The sequence below is a fragment of the Procambarus clarkii genome, chromosome 1 (genome assembly GCF_040958095.1).
Source record: "Procambarus clarkii isolate CNS0578487 chromosome 1, FALCON_Pclarkii_2.0, whole genome shotgun sequence".
Taxonomy (NCBI): Eukaryota; Metazoa; Arthropoda; class Malacostraca; order Decapoda; family Cambaridae; genus Procambarus; species Procambarus clarkii.
This window is the reverse complement of record NC_091150.1, coordinates 52398820-52425297: the sequence shown is the minus strand read 5'-3', so window position 1 is coordinate 52425297 and position 26478 is coordinate 52398820. Positions and strand designations below refer to the sequence as shown.

Here is a 26478-nt window from a genome sequence, read left to right as displayed (position 1 = left end):
GTTCGCGCCTACCTTTTGAGCTTTCATGTTGGGCTCAGAATGTTTATGGATCATGTGATTGCGTGTTCTTGTGGCTACGGGAAGGTGGGGAGGGGGTTGTGTCCGTGTGTGTGTGTGTGTGTGTGTGTGTGTGTGTGTGTGTGTGTGTGTGTGTGTGTGTGTGTGTGTGTGTGTGTGTGTGTGTGTGATCATCTTACCAACTGTGTAACTCGGAAAGATGATATCCGTTTGCCTATATAACTTATAAATTACGTACCAAAAAAAACAACTAAAATTCAGGCTGTTTATATATTTCCATAAGTATTTTATTAGTCGGCTAATAACTATTAGAACTAATTCACAAAAACACACAATCTTTCAGTATCTAAAAATTAATAATAGCGTCGAAAGAAATGAATATAAAGTAAGATTACTTTTCATATATAATAATAATAATACCAGAAAGTGAGCAAATTCAAATCAATCAAATAATTTAAGAAATTATTAAATAAGCTACATGACATTGCAAACTTAATTTTATATATAATGTGGCGAATTGCGTCTTTTAGTAATATCACATAGTTAACATTGAAAAAATTTACTCCAAAACAGAGAAGCGATTTCTTACCTGAATTGATCATTTGGTTGTGTAGGAACATTGTCGTTCACATCCAAGAAATTGTCATACTTGAAAATGGTAGCGGCTCGCAAAATTGACAAATATAATCCGGTTCATGTTTTGGATCCTCTTGTGGGTTAGGATAAGGGCACTTTAGTACGACAGTTTCTTGACGTTGGGAAACATAGGAGAGCAAGCTGCGTAGTCAGCTGACGCAATCACCCAAGACCTGATAACCCAGCCAGTCCTGCTAAAGCTTCCCAACGTCAAGAAAACCATCAATGTAAAGTGTCCTCTCCTAATCTGCCAGAGGACCCGAAACAGAAAACGGGGCAGCACGACACTTTCGCCAGCCAGTTCCATTTCCGAGTACAACAATTGTTTTGCCTTGTGTAACGCTACGAGCGAAAAGAAACGTTCTTTTAAGAGGACAGGTTGTTATCATTAGAGCCCATCCTCTATACGATCCCATTTTGCGCTTCATAACCCATGATTTTCGGTTAGTCACTTATAGAAGGGAACAAAAGTAAGTGATTGAAGCCGCTTATATTGAATTACTCGTTGAAGATCCCTAATAGGAAGTGGATCAATTATTCATGATAGTCTTATGACTAGATTTCCCTCCAAGTGCTCAGGGGATAAAAATGGCGCATTTCTCCATAAAAACAATAAAAAATTTGCACCATTTTCTCAAACATTTCCCAAGCAAGGAAGTGCTTGATGCATTTTGCGAAACTTTTCCTTACATTTATGTCGCCTATAAACAGTAAGCGGATAACTATTTCCGTCCAAGGCACTGTTTATTCCGTTTTGGAATAGACTGTGTGTTTGTGTGTATTTACTATTTGTGTTTGGAAAATCAAGCAATTAGCTCTTGGACCCCGCCTTTCAAAACATTCTATTTTTTCTCTATTATACTTCTTTCTAGCACACACAAACAAACACATCCCGAGGAAGCAGCCCGTATCAGCTGTCTAACTCCCAGGTACCTAGTTACTGTTAGGTGAACAGGCGCACTAGTGTGAAAGGAAATCTGCCCATTTATTTCTGCCCAAACAGAGTGCTAATGTGCACTTAAGTTCCTGATGGAGGTGAGTGAGAAACTCATTAGGCAAACTAGATACTCAAGAGCGGTCAGTGATATATACATATATATATATATATATATATATATATATATATATATATATATATATATATATATATATATATATATATATATATATATATATATATTTATATATATATATATATATATATATATATATATATATATATACATATATATATATATATATATATATATATATATATACATATATATATATATATATATATATATATATATATATATATATATATATATATATATATATATATATATATAAAATGTGAAAATGAGCTTTGGAAAGTTAATTTTTCAATTACCCTCGACAGTGTAGAAAAACGTAAGAAATATTGAGAAGAATCGTGTTAGAATCATTTTGTTTGCCTGCATGTCTGGCTGGGTATCCGAGGCTAGAGGTCAGAAGCTTGGTACTAGCCTCATCCAACTTTACATCATGAATGATTGGTGGTAGGTGACTGTCATAAGAGGCTTCGGGTCTGTCCCATTACTTCCCCTTCAAGAAGAGTTTGCTTCTATTGTTACTCGCAGCAACTCTAATGGTCTAAAATCCAATGGTTTTTTCAACAGTTTGTAACCATAAATTTACATGTTCCAAAAGAGACAGACACAAGGAAACAGACACAGAGAATCAGACATAGACAAGTAAACAGGCAAACAGTTAGTTATCCGGACACAGCCGGATAGCCATTCTAGTAAGAGTGAATAATGGTGTACCTTCAGAGACAAACACGTTGACGGAGGACGGCTTGATGTTGCTTGCGTTGCAGGTGTAGTTGCCGGAGTCCTTGAGGCTGGCGTTGTTGATGGTGAGCCTGGAGGTGGTGAGGTCCTGGTGGTCCATGGTGACCGTGATCCCTCCCCGGGACTGGTCGTAGTTGATCATCTTGTTGTTGTGGAACCAGAAGATGAACTGCGGCGGCGTCAAGCTCTGTAAACACACAAATGGCTGTTGGTGATGATGTGTTCTCAATCATGCATGAGAATGTTGCTGGAGCAGGACACGTAATGAACTTCCAGTGTGTGTATCTTGGTGCGAGATGAACGTCATAGTGAACACCTACGGTTAATATTATGGTTTGGGAGCCATGACTGATACTGACCCCCCTCAGTGTGTGTATTGGTGTGAGAGATGGACGTTTTAGTGAATACGCAGTTTCAGTATAATGCCAAATGATACAGGATTGAACTCAAGTGTCTTGTGTCAGTATCTTGGAGTGACAGTGGACGCATTGCATCATGTGACGTGCAGGAGAGACACACAACACCATATGGTAAGGTAATTATCAGGAGAAAGTACTAAACCGTTACCACTATATAACACTTGAATAGGATATGAGGGCAAGCTTTCAGGACAGGGCGGAGAAAAGAAATGATGACGAAACACTAGGACAGTTGAGGATTGAAATTGAAATTGAAATGTTGAAAGCCGATCTGCAAGAAGCGAACACATGATAACATTAACAGTATATATAATAAATCTTTGAGTGCCCATCCTTCAGTATTTTATAATATTCCTCCCAACAAACACGACGAGATGTTTCGAGCTGTTAATAATTTACACATTTTCTCGCTACATGAGAAAATATGTTAACAAAGAGAATGATATACTCTGCCCTAGACGTGTGGGTGATATAGGTGCCTATAGTGAGGCCGCATAATGCCCGACAAACACACCTGACAGCATTGTCAATATTGGGGAGTAAACCAGAGCAAAATGTATCTCTCTAGAGTTCTTTCTTTCCCGAGAAAGATGCGAGGAGTTTATTCCTTGCAGAGGGGGGGGGGGGGGGAGGGAGAGGGGTGTACGGATTGCTCGAAGGTGGCTTTATTATGCAGGCGATGAGTCACAATAACGTGGCTGAAGTATGTTGACCATACCACACACTAGAAAGTGAAGGGACGACGTCGTTTCGGTCCGTCCTGGACCATTCTCACGTCGGTTTTTAATCTCACAATCGATTTGAGAATGGTCCAGGACGGACCGAAACGTCGTCGTCCCTTCACTTTCTAATGTGTGGTCAAGTCAGCGTGGCTTTATTAATGCCTGTTTGACTGTTGCTCTTCTCTCTGTTATATCCATCGTGATCCTCGAAGCAGAATAAATGTTTTCTATCCCCTAATATCTCTCTCTCTTCCACACTCAATGAGATCATTGATAAGGACAATGCAGATGTATTCCTACTCTTTGTTATTACGAGTACGCAAAATACACGTCAAAGTTGACGAGATTTTGTTTGTTCGCCAATGCTGTAAGACAAACAAACGGCGGTAAAACACCTGTTAGTAACACTAAAGTGAAAACACCCGCTAGTAACCCTCAAGAGACGAACAGCATTACCAAATCTTTATGCCAAGAAGCCTCGTATTAATTAAGCCTGGAGGCAAACAGACCAGCCCTGAAAGTGGATATTAATTGGATTTCCCACGTGTGGGTTATTGACCATCTGCAGGTAGAGGACGGGCGGGTCCTCGCTGGAAAAACATGATTATAGAAGCCCCCTCTGACGTCCTGATAAAGTTAAAGGGGAAACCAAACAAGTATTTATGGCTAAATTCAGAGATTTTGCAGAATTATTGCTTGTTTTGACGAGTTCGTTTGGTTCACCAACCATTACTCCGACCATTGGTCTTGACAGTGGTGAACCAGAGGACACACATGTCTATCAATCCATCTATCCGTCCATCTATTCATCTGTCTATATCTATCCATCTATACATCTGTTCATTCATCTATCTATATCCATCTGTTCGTTCATCTGTCAATCTACCCATGGGTCTAGCCATCCATCAATCTATCCATCTATCTATCCGTCAGTCTATTGACTTGTCTATCCATCTATTCATCCATGTTTCCATCTATCCATTCATTTATCTATCTACTGCATGTCTGTCACTCTTGCCTCTTTCTCTGTCACTGTGTGTGTGCGTATGTCTGTCTTTGCGTCTGTCTATGTGTGTTTGCCTTGTCTCTCTCGTTATAAGAAAGGAAAATGCTTAAACAGTTTAAATAAGACTTTATTTGAAAATGTTTTTAAATAAAATAGTGATGCATTTATCATCACCAGACACGCCACTTATCCTTTGTCAAGAGTAATTCTCCTTCTGTACATAGGTAGATGTACCCAAGACTTGATTGATTACGCTTAGAGGGAGGCAAGAAGTCTAATTTTGAGATTTTTTCTGTTTTAATATTGGGGAGGGAGAGAAGCTGGAAGTTATAAGACGAAAGCATCGAGCCATTACGACTATATAGCCCTTGGAAGTTAGTCAAGATAAGGATTTAAGATAGGACGGAGGGGCGGGAAGAGCCTATTTAGACTTTTTGGATAAAGATAGCAGAACTTTCCGTCCCGAGGAGAGAGCTTTTCTGTCATGAATCGCTCGCAGGCAGCGACACCGAAATTCCCGGGAATGGAAGGACATGACCAAAGAGGAAGCGACCCGAGGTTACGTGACGTGGGAGGAGCGCCTACGTGACGTTGTGTGACGCAGGTGGCGTCACTGGAACCTGTACCGTGGTGCGGGGGGCATGTGCTGATTTGTGGCTACAATAAATTGAGGATTTACTCGAAGTTATAACGTTTTAGTTGGATGAACTCAAGAATCAACTTATGAGTTTCACCGCAAAGCTTCATGGGGGGAAAGCTTTGCGGACGAGATCTGCAGGTTATAGTCCAGAGTAACTCACATTCATGGCGATCACCTACGTTTGCTGGGAGATTAGGCTGAGGGTCTGAGTGACGGCTTCCTTGTAGTCTTGTCCCCTCCCATCCCCTGTACATTTACCTCATCCCCCATTTCCAGCCGGGCGAGAATATTGTGCAGTCCAGGTCATTATTCGACGGCAGCACAGGTGAGCAATGTGGACACCAGGTGGCGGTCCTGCTTCTCAGAAGAGTTAAGTGTCCAATGGGCCAAAGTGGAATCCACAGGCGTCCTGGACCTCCTGTAGCTCCATGAAGGGCTCGAAGAAGGGAACCCGGTGGAGCCCAGGTAGTGAAGTTGATTGCTGCCACGAGATTGTTCATATTATTGTGCAGAAGGGTTGAGTGTAGTGAAGATGGCTACAATGAGGAAGATAGTGTGTAGTAGAGTTGTAGCCTCCAGCATATAAACGCAAGGTGGAAGCATTCATTCGTGTGAACATTTGTTATTCATTAAAACATATTTTTTTATTGCTTTGAATAACCATTACTGCAGCGTACTTCATCAAGTATGACCTAATATTGCTTGATCAACAACCATTCCAAACAAAAACCATCCTCTCCCAAAAATGTGTCATCTCGAAAGAGAAAAATGCCTCTGAAATGTAATGACCATCTTCACTTCCAATCGGGTTTGCTGTTTATCAACACGAAGAGAGGAATTTCGATGCGGAAATGGCAGAGGTAATTACCCGGAAGGGGTTGGGTCATTGACCATGGCTGAAACGCTGAATGAATTGCCTGGTTTGTCAGTGTGCATGTGTGACAGTGTCCCTCTCGCTCATGTAATGTCTAAATTGACAGTTACACTAATGTAATTGTGATGAACAGTTATCATCAGGGAGCAAGGTAACCAGCTCAGCTCTTAGTTCAGGATTAGTTTTAGGATTCGCAATGCAATACAGAAGGAATATGTACACATAGGTATGAAGTCCACGTCCTGGTATACATATGCTGAGAGTTTACTTATAGCCCTGGACGATGTTAAGGACGAATGTAACCTTCAGCTATTAGTAAACTTTTGTGGTGACCTTAATAACCCTCAGGTGGTAGATAGATCTAAAGCCAAATATCAATCAAACTTCTCTGGAATTTGTGGCTTTGGATTGATTCATTGTATTACATTGACCAACCAATCACTAGGAACAAGCTACAACAAAATGAGGGAGGGAGTTTTCAGGGGAAAGCGCCAAGCCAATACGACTATATAGCACTGGGAAAGGGTCAGGATAAGGATTTGGGATTGGACGTGGGGGGGGGGGGGGGAGGAAGAAAGGTGCCCCCCAACCACTTGGACGGTCGGGGATTGAACGCCGACCTGCATGAAGCGAGACCGTCGCTCTTCCGTCCAGCCCAAGTGGTTGGGTACAAAATGAGGGAAGGGAAGGGAACTATGAGGGGAACGCTCCAAGCCATTACGAGTGTATTGCACAGGAGAGGGGTCAGGATAAGAATTTGGGATGGGAAGGGGGGGAGGGGAAATGGTGCCCAACCACTTGGACGGTCGGGGATTGAACGCCGACCTGCTCGAAGCGAGACCGTCGGTTTACCGTCGGTCGACCGTCCAGCCCAAGACACACTGGTTGTTTTGTAATTAGCACACTGGGTCGGGCACAGACATGAAGAGCTAATACGCATGGTCAACTTTCCATCACCCTGTTCTTTCCTGGTCAAAGAACAGAAGTATTCTCCGTTAGACACGCAACTCGCACATCTGAAAATAACGGGAGTGAAGACGTTTCGCTCCGTTTTGGACCATTATCAAATCGCGTAAAAAGAGAAAAATAGAAATAACAGTAAACTCAATATATAAAGTGAGAGGTGAATGTCGAGGTTAAAATATATACCTTTCCCTGTTCCTTCATGCTGTCCACTCCTAGGCACCCAGAAGAAACTGGCTTGGAGTGTTCTTGGCTTGTGTTCTGGCTTGTGTTCTGGGTAAGGCAAGGACCCCGAGGTCTTAATTTCAACACAATTAATAAACATAGACAATTATCCAGAAACAGAGAAACATATTGAGGTAAATATGTTTTTGGTCATATTGTAATAACAATAAATCTGGTTAATTTACTGTTCCCTGTAGCTGTAATGGAGGTCGTTACCCCTCGAGGTGATGGGTTGAGTCATTATAATGCATACGAGGCCTGTTTGAGTAGGGGCAGCGACTATAATTAAACTTAAGGTAATTGAACCTAAATATATTCATGCACAAGTAATGACTTCGTATGAACGCAAAAAAAGGTAGAAAAAATTGATGTGATTTGGCTTAACCTCTTACCTATGAGAGTTTGGTTAAAGTTAGAGCATTCGAATAGGTACAGGCGAATGTAAGAGGGAACAGCGGGGGACACTGTAGCCAAGCATAGAGCGTTCAGGGTTTGGTTGGTTAGTGTTAGGATATACAGCTAGACCTCTTGTTCCAATACCCTCCAGCACAGTGGGTCTATAACTCTCTCGCTCCGGCTTCCTGGCCAGAAATATCACCTATATAGTGGGCATGAGTCTAGGGAGCGTGTACGTGTACGCTTGAATGTGTGTGTGTTCCAGCCTACATGTGGTAGCTAATATGTGCTTGGTGAGGGGAGGCTGCATAGTTTAATGCGATGACTCTGCTCGCATTAGTCGTCTAGTACAATTGCTCCTGACCAACTTGCTGTTTATCAAATCGGTCTTGAATCTATAGATGTATCTTTTCCTTTTCAGTTCAGCTGACTTGCTCAGTATTCATACACAGAAGAAGGGCTTTCATGTATGCTGATGGCTTAACTGAATTTCATGTTTCCAACTTTGTCTTCTCTCTTGCCCCTGAGCATGTTAAACCTTTTGGTAAAGTTCACTGCCTTTAAAAATCTTCAAACTCGTGTGCATGTCTCCACCCCCCCTCCCCCCACCACTAATCCCCTCGAGCTCTTCTCACTTGTCTTGTATTCGCACACTAAACAGAATCCTAACATATCCACTGTCTGAACAAATCCACAATGGTCATAATGGGGATTCAAACCCATGTGCAGGATGTTCCTAGACGGCTGTCTCATCTATGTCTCAGCCGGTCTCAGAGGTCTCTACCTATGTTCCACACGTTCAACTTTTAACTGGATTGAACAGTCTGTTTAGGTGCACTGCCAGTATCGCGCTTAGATATATTAACAGACAATTTTCTTTCTCTGACTGACTTGGATTTGAAGATACGCGATAACGAAGGTCTTACATAGATGATGTAGATTACGTTCAATATTTCCTTGTGTTGATTTTTGAAGATTGGTCTTATATCTATGCTCGTTCCTTTATGGGTCCGAAAAGATAAAGTGTGGTTGCTTCACGTATGATTCTTAGAGCATGTTCTTATGTATACTAGTCGGCGTGGTCTCTTCACTTTCTAGTGGGTGATTTGGTCAACATTTTTCAGCCACGTTATTGTGACTGCTTATGTATCATCTGCTTATGTATACTAGGTTTGCTCAAGGTTCTTAAAGGTTGTTCTGTAAATGATAGCTTCGCGCACGGTTCGTCAAGGCTGTCCCTTACGTATACTAGTTGTGTATGAGTCTTGAAGGTTGATCTTACGTATACTTTGTTCACGTAGTTGATGTACAGTTCACGTAGGCTGTTCTTATGAATGATTGCCTCGTGTGTGATTTCTGGAGGCTATAATTGCTATGTATGCTAACGTCTTGAATGATGCTGTACAAGTGATACTGTTATTCTCTGGTAGCTTCGTATTGTCTGCAGGTATCATAAAGAATACATACAAAGGCATTTGGTGGTACTCTCGATGTGTCGTAAGCTTCACGGTTCTTTTCATCTAAATATTCTGTTTGTGTTCTCTCGTCAAAATGGATTATTTTACAGGAAGCTCATTTACATAAGTTACTGAGTCACAGGATCAAACCTTGTTGTCCTCCTGTTATTAATTTTTAATATATTTCCTCATCATTCACAGACCATTTTATTTACCGTTAGTCTCTTTCTTCTTACTTATACTTTGAGTTGCTCCTCTATGCTGCTTTATTTTTTATTGTTTCTTTTCTCCTTTGGGAGGCTATAACAGAGATGTTCTGGTAGTCTGTGATAATACAGTCCTTTCATCCCATTACAGTCAGCTTGTTATCGAGTTGTGAAGTATATCTTTTTGCGTTTGTATCAATTTTGTTTGGATATAAATGTATGTGTGTGTGTATGTGGTATTCACGTGCGTGAGAATGTTTGGTCCCATAGCTTAGACACAACATCTATTTTATCGTTGTATAATACAACTCGGTTCTCAGCGTAATTGGCTAGCCTGCATGTGTGTGCTAATTTCTCCTGGGAATACAGTGGCGGTAATGGCGAGCCCCAGATACCTAGCTCATCATGCTGTAATTACAAACACTGCAGTAAAAGTCGCCCAGCAGTATATATGGTTATGGACTACACAGAGCTTGAGGGCAATTTTTTGTTTTTTTTGCGTGGGTGCGCGTGTTAGTGGAGCGTGAGACACAGAGTTGTGGGAATTGACGTCCTCTAATATGCATAGGTGTGTGTGTGTGTGTGTGTGTGTGTGTGTGTGTGTGTGTGTGTGTGTGTGTGTGTGTGTGTGTGTGTGTGTGTGTGTGTGTGTGTACTCACCTAGTTGTGCATGCGGGGACTGAGTTCCGGCTCTTTGGTCCCGCCTCTCAACTGTCAATCAACTGGTGTACAGGTTCCTGAGCCTACTAGGCTCTATCATATCTACACTTGAAACTGTGTATGGAGTCAGCCTCCACCACATCACTGCCTAATGCATTCCATCAGTTAACTACTCTGACACTGAAAAAGTTCTTTCTAACGTCCCTGTGGCTCATTTGGGTACTCAGTTTCCACCTGTGACCCCTTGTTTGCGTACCACCCATGTTAAACAGTTTATCTTTATCTACACTGTCAATTCCTCTGAAAATTGTGTAGGTTGTGATCATGTCTCCTTACTCTATTTTGTCTAATACATATATATTTCTCTCTAACACACACACACGCCTACACACACACATCCTCGGGAGGCATCCCGTAGCAGCTGTCTAGCTCCCAGGTACCTTTTTACTGCTAGGGGAACAGGTGCATTAGGGTGAAAGAAAATCTGCTATTTGTTTCTGCCTTGGCCGGGAATCGAACCCGGTCCCTTAGAACTACCGGGTTCGATGTTTACATTTGTTTTCGATTGTTCTTCATGTTTACACATATGGATGTGTATCGAATCGGCTTCGTTGAGTTTCTCATTTCGTTCGTTTCTCAAGTTTACAACTGTGAGGCTGAAAAAGTTCTCTCTCTGACATCCTTGTGGCTCATCTGTGTTTCCAGTTATCAAATGGTGTCCTCTCGCTCTCCGGTTCCTGAATTTGAACATTGTTTCTATATCTACTTTGTTATACTCCTTAATATCTTGTACGTCAATATCATATCTCCGCTATTCCTTCTTCCCTCCAATGTAGTGAGGTCTAGTTCCGTCTATCTTCCTTCATAGCTCCGTCCCTTTAACTCAGGAACGAGCCTGGTCGCAAATTTTCAGCCCTTTCCAAATTTTGCTCTGTGTTTCTTTAGGTAGGGGTTCCATGCTGGGACAGCATTCTCAATAATAAGTCTCACGAAATAAGTATATAGAGGGAAGGGATCTTTGTCCAAGTTTCACAAAGGATATCCGGACGTTGGCCAGGGTAGCACATGCTGCACTCTGTATTCTGCTGACGTCTGCCTCTTGATAGATCTCGAGATGTCCACGCTTCAATCTTTCACATTATTTTCAGAAGTTGGAAGTAGCCATCTCTTCCTTACGTACTGTTTTCTCTTGTCATAGTCTGATGCCCACTCTTCCAGTTATGACAGCCTGGTTTTCATTCTTCCCATTCACCCCTTTGCCCAACATATTCTGGGAGTTACAATACATTTTTAAAGGTTAACAACCCGGTTGATAATCACAAGAGGGGGGTGGGGGCAGTTGAAAGTCCATATCTGCTATCTTTGCCTCCTTTTGTCTGGAAATCAGGTCAAATGTGTAGCTGGAAGGCCTTCTATTGCTATTATATTCTTTCTAACATACTCGATTAGAAAATTCCTCTCCCCTGTCTGTCTCATAGTTATATAACCTCCCAGGATTCTTTCCTTCCTCGGTGCTTTTAATTATCAAAGTTTCCTCCCATGACTGAAGTCCCCCATCACTAGTGTCTTTGGTTCCATGTTTTTTCGTTCTCTGTATTCCGGAGCACTTGTATATTGGCTCTATGATGTTCTTGATGGAGTCTCCTTATGTGTTACAGTGGGTGAAGCTGCCATGGCGGAGATGGGATGTAGGAGCTGAAGGCAGTTTGTGTATGGAGCTAAATATGAAGGAGGTGATAAGAGAGGTTGAGGGTGGTTGCTGGAACAAGGAATAGGAATTAAGATGGTAGATGGTTTCAGGTCTTATGGAGAGGTTTGCGGATGGAGTATGGAGGCTAGGGATTAGTAAGGACAATTGGAAATGAGGGGAGTGTGGCCAAACAGAGGAATAAGTGTGTCTGGATGAAGGAACACTTCTCGGTGGTGAACCGAGACTATAAAAGGAAATCATGGAAAAGGAGTTAGTGTGAACGTTGAACTCTGTTGAACACATCAATCCCGTAACTGCTCGGTAAACGTTCACTCATCACACACAAAATATATTCCATTAAGAACATGTCTGCCCCCCCCCCAAAGACACTTTGCATAAATAGCCGCCAAAATATCCATGTGCTAACACCAGTGTCCTAAAAAAAAAAAAAACCCAAAACCCAACAGCCAAAGTTTCCACCACACATGTTACCTTTCACCACCCGATACACGTGTCCTCATTAATAAAGATGAGCCGAAATAGTTTATCTCCTCGAGCAGAAAAAAATACCCCTCGCTTATTCAGCGTTGTGCAAAAAAAATGTTGTCTCTTCTTTCCTCCAGCGCTAATTAGCGACGGACTTCATACGTGGCAGATAATATTCGCACGGCTTCTGCCTCGACTGTGAACTGTCACTGTAGCACGGCTTCTGCCTCGACTGTGAACTGTCACAGTAGCACGGCTTCTGCCTCGACTGTGAACTGTCACAGTACCACGGCTTCTGCCTCGACTGTGAACTGTCACAGTAGCACGGCTTCTGCCTCAACTGTGAACTGTCACGGTAGCACGGCTTCTGCCTCGACTGTTAACTGTCACTGTAGCACGGCTTCTGCCTCAACTGTGAACTGTCACAGTAGCACGGCTTCTGCCTCGACTGTGAACTGTCACAGTACCACGGCTTCTGCCTCAACTGTGAACTGTCACAGTAGCACGGCTTCTGCCTCGACTGTGAACTGTCACAGTACCACGGCTTTTGCCTCAACTGTGAACTGTCACAGTAGCACGGCTTCTGCATCGACTGTGAACTGTCACAGTAGCACGGCTTCTGCCTCGACTGTGAACTGTCACAGTAGCACGGCTTCTGCATCGACTGTGAACTGTCACAGTAGCACGGCTTCTGCCTCGACTGTGAACTGTCACAGTAGCACGGGTTCAGTGATCTCTTTAAACTCGTTTGGATTCACTAATATGTATTACAAGTATTTTAAGCACCATTTCTGTAATTTGCTATGATATAATCATCATACAAAGAATTTCAACATTCAATACATGTAAATTTTAGAAATTAAGTACGGTGTGAGGGCTTCATTTATTTTCATATTGCGACTAGAAAGATATGAACATACTTCAAAAGGCTTTGACATGTGGCTTTTAGATTTCATTTGAAGCAAGTGCAAGGTAATGGTGATGGTTGCTTGTGGAATAAGCGGTAGTGCTGCCAGGAGTCAAGTAAGGAAAAAATATAAACAAAACCTTAAACAGACAAAAATCTTTTTCTGGTGGAAAAATAAAAAAAGATAACGGCATGTGTATTACAGTCAACTACAGTACTTGGGTTGTATTATGCTATTTTTGTAGCAAGAAATTACTTAAACTGGTTTAGAGTAAGAAGTAGAAAATGGAAGGAGGACTCTGGAGCCGATGATCATTCCCACAAGCGCTCACACACACACACACACACACACACACACACACACACACACACACACACACACACACACACACACACACACACACACACACACACACACACACACACACACACACACACTCACACAGTAGCACGGCATCTGCCTCAACTGTGAACTGTCACAGTAGCACGGCTTCTGCCTCGACTGTGAACTGTCACAGTAGCACGGCTTCTGCCTCGACTGTGAACTGTCACAGTAGCACGGCTTCTGCCTCGACTGTGAACTGTCACAGTAGCACGGCATCTGCCTCGACTGTGAACTGTCACAGTATCACCGCCTCTGTCTCGACTGTGAACTGTCACAGTAGCACGGCATCTGCTTCAACTGTGAACTGTCACAGTAGCACGGCATCTGCCTCGACTGTGAACTGTCACAGTATCACCGCCTCTGTCTCGACTGTGAACTGTTACAGTAGCACGGCTTCTGCTTCAACTGTGAACTGTCATAGTAGCACGGCTTCTGCTTCAACTGTGAACTGTCACAGTAGCACGGCTTCTGCCTCAACTGCGATGTGACACCTAATTAGGATGTGACACCTAATCTAACTCCTGAGGCACATATAAATAGGATAACGACAGCAGCGTACTCTACACTGGCGAAAATTAGAACTTCATTCAGAAACCTAAGTGAGGAGGCTTTTAGGGCCCTTTACACTGCCTACGTGAGACCAGTCTTAGAGTATGCTGCGCCATCATGGAGCCCCCACCTGAAGAAACACATAAGGAAACTAGAGAAGGTTCAGAGGTTTGCGACGAGGCATGTCCCAGAGTTACGAGGGATGGGATATGAAGAACGTCTGAGGGAACTGAGCCTTACGACACTAGAGAAAAGAAGGGAGAGAGGAGATATGATAGAAACATATAAAATACTCAGGGGAATTGACAAAGTGGAAATAGATGGAATGTTCACACGTAATAATAACAGAACGAGGGGACATGGGTGGAAACTGGAAACTCATATGAGTCACAGAGATGTTAGGAAGTTTTCTTTTAGCGTGAGAGTAGTAGAAAAATGGAATGCACTTGGGGAACAGGTTGTGGAAGCAAACTCTATTCATAATTTTAAAATTTGGTATGATGGGGAAATGGGACAGGAGTCATTGTTGTAAACAACCGATGGCTAGAAAGGCGGGATCCAAGAGCCAATGCTCGATATTTCAAGCACAAATAGGTGAGTACACACACACACACACACACACACACACACACACACACACACACACACACACACACACACACACACACACACACACACACACACACACACACTCACAGTCACACACACACAGTCACACACACACACACACACACACACACACACACACACACACACACACACACACACACACACACACACACACACACACACACACACACACACACACTCACAGTCACACACACACACACACACACACACACACACACACACACACACACACACACACACACACACACACACACACACACACACACACACACACACACACACACACACACACACACACACACACACACACACACACACACATACACACACACACACACAGAACCGGTGTGTGTGGGCCAATACACAGCCAAGGGAGCCTGGGACCGTGCGGACAACACGCTGGGCACGTGAGCCTGTGGTCCTGGGTTCGATCCCGGGCCCCGGCGAGAAAACGATGGGCAGAGTTTCTTTCATCCTATGCCCCTGTTACCTAGCAGTAAATAGGTACCTGGGAGTTAGTCGGCGGTCACGGGCTGCTTCCTGGGGTGTGTGTGTGTGGGGTGGGGGGAAATAATAGTAGTAGTAGAAACAGTTGATTGACACTTGAGAGGCGGGCCGAAAGAGCAGAGCTCAACCCCCGCAAGCACAACTAGGTGAATACACACTCACACACTCACGCAAGCACTCATCCCCTACTCACATACTCTAGTTGTGCACAACACAACTAGGAGAGTACAACTAGGTGATTACACACACACACACTCAACCTAGTTGAGAGGTGGGACCACAGAGCTGAAGCTCTACCCCTCACGCACAAGTAAGTCAGTACAACTAGACGAGTACACACGTCCAGTCAGTGCCGGAATACGCAGCACCTGCATGTAACCCCCCATCTAAAAAAAAAAAAAAAAAAAAAAATCGATAAAGTGCTAATGTTTGCTTCCAAAGCAGTCCCAGAATACAAGGAGATGACCTGCGGTGACAGGCTGAAGAATTAACTGAAATTAAAGTTGCTATAAATGTAAGAGTACAGGAGACATGATCCAGACATTCATAATATTTATGGTTAATACTATTTGCAAAGTAGACAGAATATTTAGGTTCCACATCAATAAAACCAGAAGACGAGCATGGAAACTAGACACGTAGATGAGCCACCGGAATGCAAGGATAATTTTCAGTGTAAGTGAAGCTTTTTGAATGGAATAAATTATAACAGATGAACCAAATATCCATCCACAATGTTAAAAGGAAATATGACAAGGAAGGCAGCAGTGGAATTATAGCATTTTGATGATCAATGGCGGGTAAGGCAGGGCCCAGGAGCCGTAGCTCGTTCCTGTGAACTCATAAGTAACCTAAACACTCGGGTATTGTTTTTCGATGAATAAGAGGAGTATTAGGTGAGTGAAGGGTTGGCGTGAGTCTGAAGCATCGTCACAGCGGTGGACAGATTTATGTCAGGTATTGACTTTCGAACGACGCGTATTGTTCTTTGACACGACCTTCGTGTGAGGCGTGTTGGAGGGACTCGCGTGCCCTACGAATGGTGCGTGTCACTGTTGGTGGGTCCTGCGTGGCCTACGAATGACGTAAGTCACTGTTGGTGGGTCTTGCGTGCCCTACGAATGACGTAAGTCACTGTTGGTGGGTCTTGCCTGCCCTACGAATGACACAAGTCACTGTTGGTGGGTCTTGCGTACCCTACGAATGACGCACGCCACGTGATGCGTCATTCGTGGCGTGCGGAGGGTATTAGAGGGTATCGCACGACCTGCGTAATGCGCTAGTTGGTATTTTAGGACTCCACTTACCTCATGCATCATAATAAAGTCCCCTATAATACCCTCTCCTTTATTGCCACGTGAACTACTTACTAAAGCTTTCTGTCGCTGTCAATAAACAACTCTGTAATGCAAACGTCGATTTTCAGTTGGCGGTGTGTGTAAAAATAGAACCCTCCAAGGTACTGAAGTCACTTTCAATTGATATTTTTCCTACCATTATCTCAAATATTCGGATATATCCACCTAATACTTGACTAAAGTTGCACAGTAACTCGTGCTGGAAGTTCTGTCATAGCCTTTACTTGGAGAGGTTATCCCACATACGTCAGTGTGGGAGCAACAGATGACCATTGTCTCGTAACGTTGGGTGATGCAAGTGTGCCATTACTCTCTTAAAACTGGTCAATAAATAGGAAACAGAGGGCATTGATGCAGATAAAAGGGAGCATATGTGAGTAGAGCAGGGAATCAGATGCTGATAGAGTAGAGGACCAGGTGCTGGTAGAACAGAGGATCAAATGCTCGTAGATCAGAGGATTGGATGCTAGTAAATCAGAGGATCGGATGCTGGTAGATCAGAGGATCGGATGCTGGTAGATCAGATGCTTATAGATCAGAGGATCAGATGCTGCTAGATCAGAGGATCAGATGCTGGTAGATCAGAGGATCACATGCTGGTAGATTAGAGGATCAGATGCTGGTAGAGCAGAGGATTGGATGCTGGTAGATCAGAGGATCAGATGCTGGTAGATCAGAGGATCGGATGCTGGTAGATCAGAGGATCAGATGCTTGTAGAAAAAAGGATCGGATGCTGGTAGATCAGAGGATCAGATGCTGGTAGAGCAGAGGATCGGTAGATCAGAGGATAGATCAGATGTGAAGATCTTGACAGAAGCCTCCATAAAGTCTGGAAACTGGGACCTGATGTGTCACTAGAGAAGCGCCCCATGGGAGCGGCCATCACGTTAAGGCTGATTCACTGAAGTACTACTGACCTTAGTACTGAAGTACTACTGTAGTACTACTACTACTGAAGTACTTCACTGAAGTACTACTGACGCCAGAAGTAAGGAAACAACTTCAGTAACAAAGGATGTAGAGCGAGACAAGTTATCACCTTGAATATTAAAGGAGGAAGCGAAAGCGCTGCATAGACTCCTTGCTAAAGTTTTTATTTATTTCTAGTAAAGGGAGCATTTCCAGATCGTTGGATTTTTGTTTACAATATCCTTAAAAGAAGGGAGATAAGAGCTGCTGAATTATAGACAGAATCGCTAAGAAGCATCACCTGCAAGTTACTAGAAAGTAATCTGAAGCCCGTTTATAGGACAATGAGAACTGATACCTTTTTCCCAAACATCGGTACGAAGACAAATGTATATTAGAGTTCCACATTTAAATCACAGATATCAAACGAGACAGCTTGACAGACTGCACATTCCTCAACTACTGGAAAGCATTTGATACTGTCCAGCATAAAGTTTCCTCGAGCTAGGGAAGGAGGCTCGTGTATAGGGGAAGAGTCCTAAAGTGAGTGAGAATACTTCGAGAAGGGTTTCATTGGCAGCAGAGATATTAAAGTGGAGCGAGCGACGCGCCAATGGGGCACCCTCCCCTTTTATATGCTATCGACTTGACATGACAATCCGGCTCCTTCATAACAAAGCTTGCAAATGATGCCAAAATAATGTGAAAAGTCAGGGATGGAAGGGATTGTATTTATATGCAAATGAGTCTTGGACACACACCAGAAGAGGTCTGAAAGTGGCTTCATAATAGACGAAAGATTTGGAAGTAAACACGACCTCAAACCCAATGCCAGGAGCACACATTGACAGAATGGCGTCAGCAGCATATGCTAAACTGGCAATTGTTCTTGTTGTTTTCAGAAATTGAGCACACGGTGGTTTTCTGGGATCTATCCACAACCTATATGAGACTCATTTGTTAAAACAGAGCCCCTTCAAAAAGCCTCGCCTGCAAAAGGTCAAATCTAGAAATAGTCAAAAGATTTGTTATATGGCTTGTTACTGAGCTGAAAGGTTTCAACTACGTAGGGGAAACTGGACTTCATCACACAGGTGTTGAGTATAAATATTGAGAACATGAAGACATCTAAGATTCTAATGAGGACTTTCAAAGTAGACAAAAGGGCCATTATTCAAAGCTGGGAACAGCTGAGTCATAGATGAAAAATGGAGGTACAAATGAACAAGTGATGTCAAAATGAAAAATTTTCAGTGTTAGTGGTGCCAATATGCACAATACATTAAGCGAAGAAGTCACTGAAGTTAACGCCCTTCACAATTTGGATATGACTAGAAGCTGTCTCACGTGAGTCTGAAGCCTTTCCGCTGTTTTCTTTATTTATATGTTCTTGTAAGCAAACTTGGTGAGAAAAACGAGGGATTAAAGTCGTAACATTAAAAACAATATGATGAGTATATATAGGTAAGTACAGTACACTCACAGCCTGGGAGAGACCAAGGAGCCAGAGCTCAACCCCCGCAAGCACAACTAGGTGAGCACAATTAGGTGAGTACATACACACACATACACACACTTGGGGACCTGTGGCTAAGTGGACAGCGCATGGTACTCGTAATCCTAGGGTCCGGGTTCGATCTCCGGCGATGGCGGAAAACAAATGGGCAGAGTTTCTTTCACCCTGATGCGCCTGTTACCTGACAGTAAATAAGTACCTGCAAGATAGACATCTGCTACGGACTGCTTCATGGGTGTGTGTGTGTATGTGTGGTGTTGGGAAAAAATAGTAGTTAGTAACAGTTGATTGACAGTTGAGAGGCGGGCCGAAAGAGTAGAGTTCAACCCCCGCAAGCACAACTAGGTGAGTACACACACACACACACACACACACTTGGGGGCATGTGGCTGAGTGGACAGCATTTGTAACTCATAATCCTAGGGTCCAGGATCAATCCCCGGCGATGGGGGAAAATAAATGGGCAGAATTTCTTTCACCCTGATTCCTCTGTTACCTAGCAGAAAATAGGTACCTGGGAGTTAGACAGCTGCTACGGGCTGCTTCCTGGGGATGTGTGGGTGTGTCCAAGTGTTAGCGAGAAATATATGTAGTAGATATTATAGAAGAAAAATAGATTGGCTTGAAAGGCGGGGTCCAAGAGCTAATAGATCGATTCTGCAGGCAAAAATAGTAAATACAAATAGTAAAAACACACACATATTAAAAAAAAAGTTACGAAAAGTATTTCAATAACATGCCCCAATTAAACGGAGTTTCCTTTTGATATATTAAAAAAGTACTTAGGAAGGAGAGATAATGAGAGCAAAAAAAGGTCAGAAAAAAAACTGAACAAAGAATGCGTACCAAAGAAATTAAAATAAATTATTTTCGTTTGTAAAGGCTTCCATTGTGCTGATATGTAAAACAAAACATGACAGGGAAATCCTTACAAATCAATGTTTTCTTAAGGAACAAATACATCAGGTTCTGCATGTTTAGCTAACCAAAAAATTAAACTGACGAAACCTGCTCGGTAATACAGAATATAATGACTAATATTGATGTTGATTAGAACAAATGTATTTTCCACACGTAAAGAATAAAGAGATGAATATTGCCACCGCTCCCTATGTCTTGCTTCCTCTGACTGAAGATATCCTGAAGATATCCTGACAGCTGGCTGAAGATATCCTCTTCAGCCAGCTGCCTCACAGTTGCGAGACAAAGCTTTGACTGGCAACCAGACCTCCAAACTGTGACCCTGAATACAAGTTACATCTCAGGCAACTTTCCAGCGCAAAATACATGCCATCATTAGTGTCAGGGGGATTGACTCAAAAGGTTATAAGACCCTTAGATTTATCCCGTAACCAAAACAATTTCGACGTTAAATTGGAGTAACTAATTTACGTTGACCTATTGCACTCGTTACTTTCATGGGGTGTTCTGCCAAGGTAATTTGTGAAATGGGTTAAACAGAACGTTGGCGACGGACAGCGTTAAAAACAGTCTGGCGGGTAAACTAAAAGATTTTGCTTCTTTATTAAGTTCTATACGAAATAAAACGGACATAGTAAGGCTTATATATGGAAGGGAAGGCAACAGGGAATGGATATTTTTATATCTTCTCAGAGACGAATTGGTGCTTTCCGAAATATTTGCATTTAAACCATTATTACCGACTGACAACTTAGACAATGTGGTGATTAAATAAAGAGAAGTTGTGGCATTCAGGTAAGAATGGGAAGCTATAGTATTTTTGGATGCCATTTCTCAACTTACCAAAATTCGAATAGAGAAAGCTCTGGAGGTGACTAAATGAACAGCAGCCATCGTCTATCGTCCAGCTTTCAATACGTTATAGTAGACCAGATCTGACCTTAGCAGGCACTAAAATATTTTGGCCTTGGCTCTCAATCCCATCGTCAGTAATTCAGTAGGTAAAATAGATTTCTTAAACTGATGCTGAACTAGCTAATTTATTCAAGGGATATCTTGAAATAAAACAGTTTAAAAGGTCATTCTCAGCTTTAAAATATCATGGCTACGGGGCCGAATTTTCGATAACACCACACAATAATTCCAGGAACCGAGTAAATTTAATGGAACCTGTTGGTCACTTTACTGTAGAAACACAGAGAGATGTACTCATTCCGTCCCGAGACAGATTAATTATGAAAGATGATAACGTCTTTAAGTTAAAAGTTAATTCTCAAATTCCCTTTAAAGAGCTGGCTAGGTTATCTTCTACTTTCAGGATATCATCAGGGCAGTCGAGATATCATGATAATATCCTTCCGAAGGATTCTACATATCAATTAATAATTACTACACCTTTAGTTATCTATATGTATAGATTGGATACCCGGAGTGCTCGGGTTCGAACCCCGGTACCCAGGCCACGCCCACACACCACCTTCCCCTTGTCTTCCCACACCAGTCAGCACGCTGGACTTGTGATCCTGTGGTCCTGGGTTCGATCCCAGGCACCGGCGAGAAACAATGAGCAGAGTTTCTTTCACCCTATGCTCCTGTTACCTAGCAGTAAAATAGGTACCTGGGTGTTAGTCAGCTGTCACGGGCTGCTTCCTGGGGGTGGAGGCCTGGTCGAGGACCGGACCGCGGGGACACTAAAAAAAAAGCCCCGAAATCATCTCAAGATAACCTCAAGATAACCACCCTCCCCCTTCTCCTCAACCTCCCCCTCCCCCTCACATTCCTACTTCTCCATTCACCTCACCATCTTCTCCCTCCCCCCCTTGTTTTCCCCATCACTATAACCACCTTCCCTATACACTATCTCCGTCACTGTAACAAATTGTTGCCCCTCTGAATGCAAATCCGTTATCCGTTTCACAATATGGTTCCGGAGCTCAACTATTTCACGTTCGCAGACTTCATGAAGGACAGTCATTGAGGACAAATGGCCATACTCCAGGTGGCCACTGGGCCGATCCCACTATGTCACTATCCATAAATTCACCAGTGATCTTGCAAAGTTTAGTGAGGCTAGCACTAAGCATCTGACCTACAACCTCGAACAGACAGATATTCTCAATCTAATCATAGAGGAGAATATCTATTTATCTGTTTGTTCGTGTCTCTGTCCAAAGTTGGAGACCGAAAAGTTGAGGGCTATCCTCATCAAAATTTGGTAGGGGGGAATGGTCTGGGGTACGGGATGGACATTGTCAGGTCGATGTACGTCTAAGTTAAATGGTTTTAGAAATATTACAAGTAATAAACAACCTTAGGCCATTTCCAGGGAGTGTTTCATTCAGTGAAGTGTAAATATGGCTTGTGATTAACATAGAGTTGTTACAGGAAAGAGAAAAAATTTAAAAAAGAGAAGCTAAAGCAAAGCATCTGATAACCATACATTTTCTCAGAACTTCTCGAAGGGGGAAAGGGAGGACAAGGAGTGGGACAAAGGGGTGTTGATCGGGTCATTGCTATATAGAGAGATAACGTGATAGAGAAATAGTTAAAAAGATAGCTGGATAGAAATATATCTAGACAGCGATACTGTTAGCTAAATAGATACCTAGAGAGAGTGATAGCTAGAGAGGGAGCTAGATAGAGTCATATTTAGAAAGGAAGAGAGGGAGAGGGAGACAGGGAGTCAGACCCAGGTTACGCCGGGTAGTCCCCAAGTCTAAATCTGTAAAATTGTCCAAGGATCGATGCTAAAGGCTTAGGGCTCGTCTCACCCAATATTGCATGGAAAATTGTCTGATGTATGGGACGGACATAGGCTGGTCAGAGTCGCCAGAATTCAAGGGTGGAAGAGCTTGCCGGGGTCTCATTCTGACCCCTAAGACGATTTTTGGCACTGTCTGCAAGCTACACTTAGCTAAATATTTTGAAAACAAAAAGTATTTAGTTTTTAAGTAATATACACCATTATTCCCTGAACTTGAGAACATTTTCTGCCACTTATACTTTGACCTCGTATCATAAAGCAGATAATCGTCCCACAACTTTAAAGGCATTCTCGAATCCCGCCCCTTTCTCAAACCAAATGGGTCACTTATTTCATAGATGTACACAATTTATATATGCAAAATATACAAATAGATGTCCCACTGACACACAAACACACACACACACACCTACACACACTCACACACACATACACACCTCACACACACACAGGGGGCCTCGTAGCCTGGTGGATAGCGCGCAGGACTCGTAATTCTGTGGCGCGGGTTCGATTCCCGCACGAGGCAGAAATAAATGGGCAAAGTTTCTTTCACCCTAAGTGCCCCTGTTACCTAGCAGTAAATAGGTACCTGGGAGTTAGTCAGCTGTCACGGGCTGCTTCCTGGGGTGTGTGTGTGTGTGTGTGTGTGTGGTGTGGGAAAAAAAAAAAAAAAAAAAAAAAGGTAGTTAGTAAACAGTTGATTGACAGTTGAGAGGCTGGCCGAAAGAGCAAAGCTCAATCCCCGCAAAAACACAACTAGTAAACACAACTAGTAAACACACACACACACACACACACACACACACACACACACACACACACACACACACACACACACACACACACACACACACACACACACACACACACACACACACACAGGATAAGGCAGGACAGAGAAGGCTGGGCAGACTGCATATTTCTTGACTGCCAAAAGGCCTTTGATACGGTACCGCACATGAGACTGCTATACAAACTTGAGAGGCAGGCAGGAGTAAGCGGAAAGGCCCTAGTATGGGTGAAGAACTACCTAACAGGAAGGAGCCAGAGGGTAATGGTAAGGGGCGAAAAGTCGGACTGGCGAACAGTAACAAGTGGAGTACCTCAAGGATCGGTGCTGGGACCAATCCTCTTTCTAATTTACGTAAATGATATGTTTACAGGAGTGGAATCATACATGTCAATGTTTGCAGATGACGCAAAATTAATGAGAAGAGTTGTGACAGACGAGGATTGTAGGATCCTCCAAGAGGACTTAAACAGGCTGCAGAGATGGTCAGAGAAATGGCTACTGGAGTTTAACACCAGTAAATGTAAAGTTATGGAAATGGGATCAGGTGACAGGAGACCAAAGGGACAGTACACAATGAAGGGGAACAGCCTACCTGTAACGATTCGAGAAAGAGACCTGGGAGTGGATGTGACACCTAATCTAACTCCTGAGGCACATATAAATAGGATAACGACAGCAGCATACTCTACACTGGCGAAAATTAGAACTTCATTCAGAAACCTAAATGAGGAAGCTTTTAGGGCGCTTTACACTGCCTACGTGAGACCCGTCTTAGAGTATGCCGCGATATCATGGAGCCCCCACCTGAAGAAACACATAAAGAAACTGGAGAAGGTTCAGAGGTTTGCGACGAGGCTTGTCCCAGAGCTACGAGGGATGGGATATGAAGAACGGCTGAAGGAACTGAACCTTACGACACTAGAGAAAAGAAGGGAGAGAGGAGATATGATAGGGACATATAAAATACTCAGGGGAATTGACAAAGTGGAAATAGATGAAATGTTCACACGTAATAATAACAGAACGAGGGGACATGGGTGGAAACTGGAAACTCAGATGAGTCACAGAGATGTTAGGAAGTTTTCTTTTAGCGTGAGAGTAGTAGAAAAATGGAATGCACTTGGGGAACAGGTTGTGGAAGCAAATACTATTCATACTTTTAAAACTAGGTATGATAGGGAAATGGGACAGGAGTCATTGCTGTAAACAACCGATAGCTAGAAAGGCGGGATCCAAGAGTCAATGCTCGATCCTGCAAGCACATATAGGTGAGTACATATAGGTGAGTACACACACACACACACACATCGTCTTGTGACCATCGTGTTGGGTGGACGTGGGGTTGGGAGCTCCTGGTTCACTAGTGGAGTGGGAGGGGTAATCAGGCAACCTCGAAGTGAAAAAGAGTGTACAAGTGAATGAAAAAACCTTGGGTTTTGACCAGAGCCATAAGGTAGTGAAGAAAAACAGTTTAATTAGCGTAATTCAAAATAGTGTGCAGTGGCAGTGTGCAGTGTGGAAGCAGGCCTCACCGACCTCTGACCGCGTGACCTCACCTCCGGCAGCAACCCTTCTACCACCACGTGGGACGACGATTGGAGATTCACTCACCTATTGTGTTAGCAGATTGTGCAAGGTATTGAGGAGCGCCTTTTTGGCTAGATTGTTACTGCAATGACTAGAAGGGGTTCAAGGTCAATCACCAGAAGGGATGAGGAGGAGGACAGATTTATAGACAAATTAATAGGGAAATTTGTAGAGAGAAGGAGTGATTGGTTGGAGGATCTAATCCAGGGGATTAAAAGTGAGGTATTTCAGCAAATACAGGATGCGGTAGAGAGGCAGAAACAAGAACTTATGCTCTATGTTCAGGAAGAGATTAGGAAGGGAAGAGAGGACTGGGAGAGGGAATGTGCTCGTATCACAAACGAATTAGGAAGGATTAGCAGCATGGCTAAGGACAGAGGACTAGTGGGGAATGGGTTAGTGACTGTGGTTGGGATGGGGAATCCCCAGGGGACAGGCTACCAGCATGACAATGAATTACTGAGGAGACGGTCTATTATAATACATGGATTATTCGAATCTGGGGCACCAACAAGACAAGAGAGAATAGAAACAGAAAAATACGAATTGCACGAGATATTGAGGTGTATTGGAGCAGGAATGGCAGAACACGAGGTGGATATCAATCGACGGGTTGGACCTTACAATTGTACCAAGAATAGACCTGTTCTGGTGCAATTCTCCAATGAGGAGGCAGTGGAGTACATAATGAGGACCAAGCATTTACTCAGAGGAAGTGAAACCCATTACAATGTGTTTATAGAGAGGTTTATGACGAAAGATGAGCAAATAGCGCACAAGAATAGATGGCAACAACGACACCGAACTAGCCTCTCAGGTAGTCTCACCTCCCAGGTCACATCCCAGGTAACCTCCCAGGCCACCTCCCAGGTCACCTCCCAGGTCGCATCCTCCCCAACTCAGCCCTCCTATACATCCCCCCTGCCTCAGCCTCCCAAAACCCCCCTGTCCCTTCCACATTTGCACCTCCCCAACGATTCCCCTGCCCCTGCTACATCACACTTGTCAGCGACCCCAGTGGGTCAAGCCATGCCCTCCCCAAACCCACCTTCCCATCCCCCCTCCCCAAATACCCCTTCCTACTCCCCTGCCCCTTCTACCCCATTGACTTCAATTCCACCTACTCCATTCCAGCTTCCACTGCACCCCTCTTCCACTCACCCCCAAACCCCACCCAACCCTCACCCCTCCTATGCACCTCCAGCCCACATTTAACCCCCTCACCTTGTGACCCCCTAACACCTTCCCCCATCTCCCTCTTCCCCTCTTCTACCCCAAAACCCCCACCTACCCCCGATTCCCCCCTAACTAATATACCCTCTCTTCCACTCCCAGCACCCATGCTCCATTCTCATCTCAGCTCTCCGCCCTCAGTATCCCTCTCCCCCCCCAACCTCTCAACCTCTATCTGAATCTCAGTCTCACTCTATTTCTCAACC

At 43.4% G+C, this 26478-nt stretch overlaps 1 protein-coding gene across 2 annotated transcripts in view; it reads right to left on the bottom strand.

Annotated features, from left to right (window-relative positions):
- LOC123745987 (zwei Ig domain protein zig-8) overlaps positions 1-26478 on the bottom strand; it is a 341861-nt gene that overhangs the window by 5652 nt on the left and 309731 nt on the right. For both annotated transcript variants that reach the window (XM_069310423.1, XM_069310457.1), the window contains exon 6: positions 2442-2655. In XM_069310423.1, coding sequence (XP_069166524.1) covers positions 2442-2655 — 214 coding nt within the window. The remainder of the gene's footprint in view (positions 1-2441; positions 2656-26478) is intronic.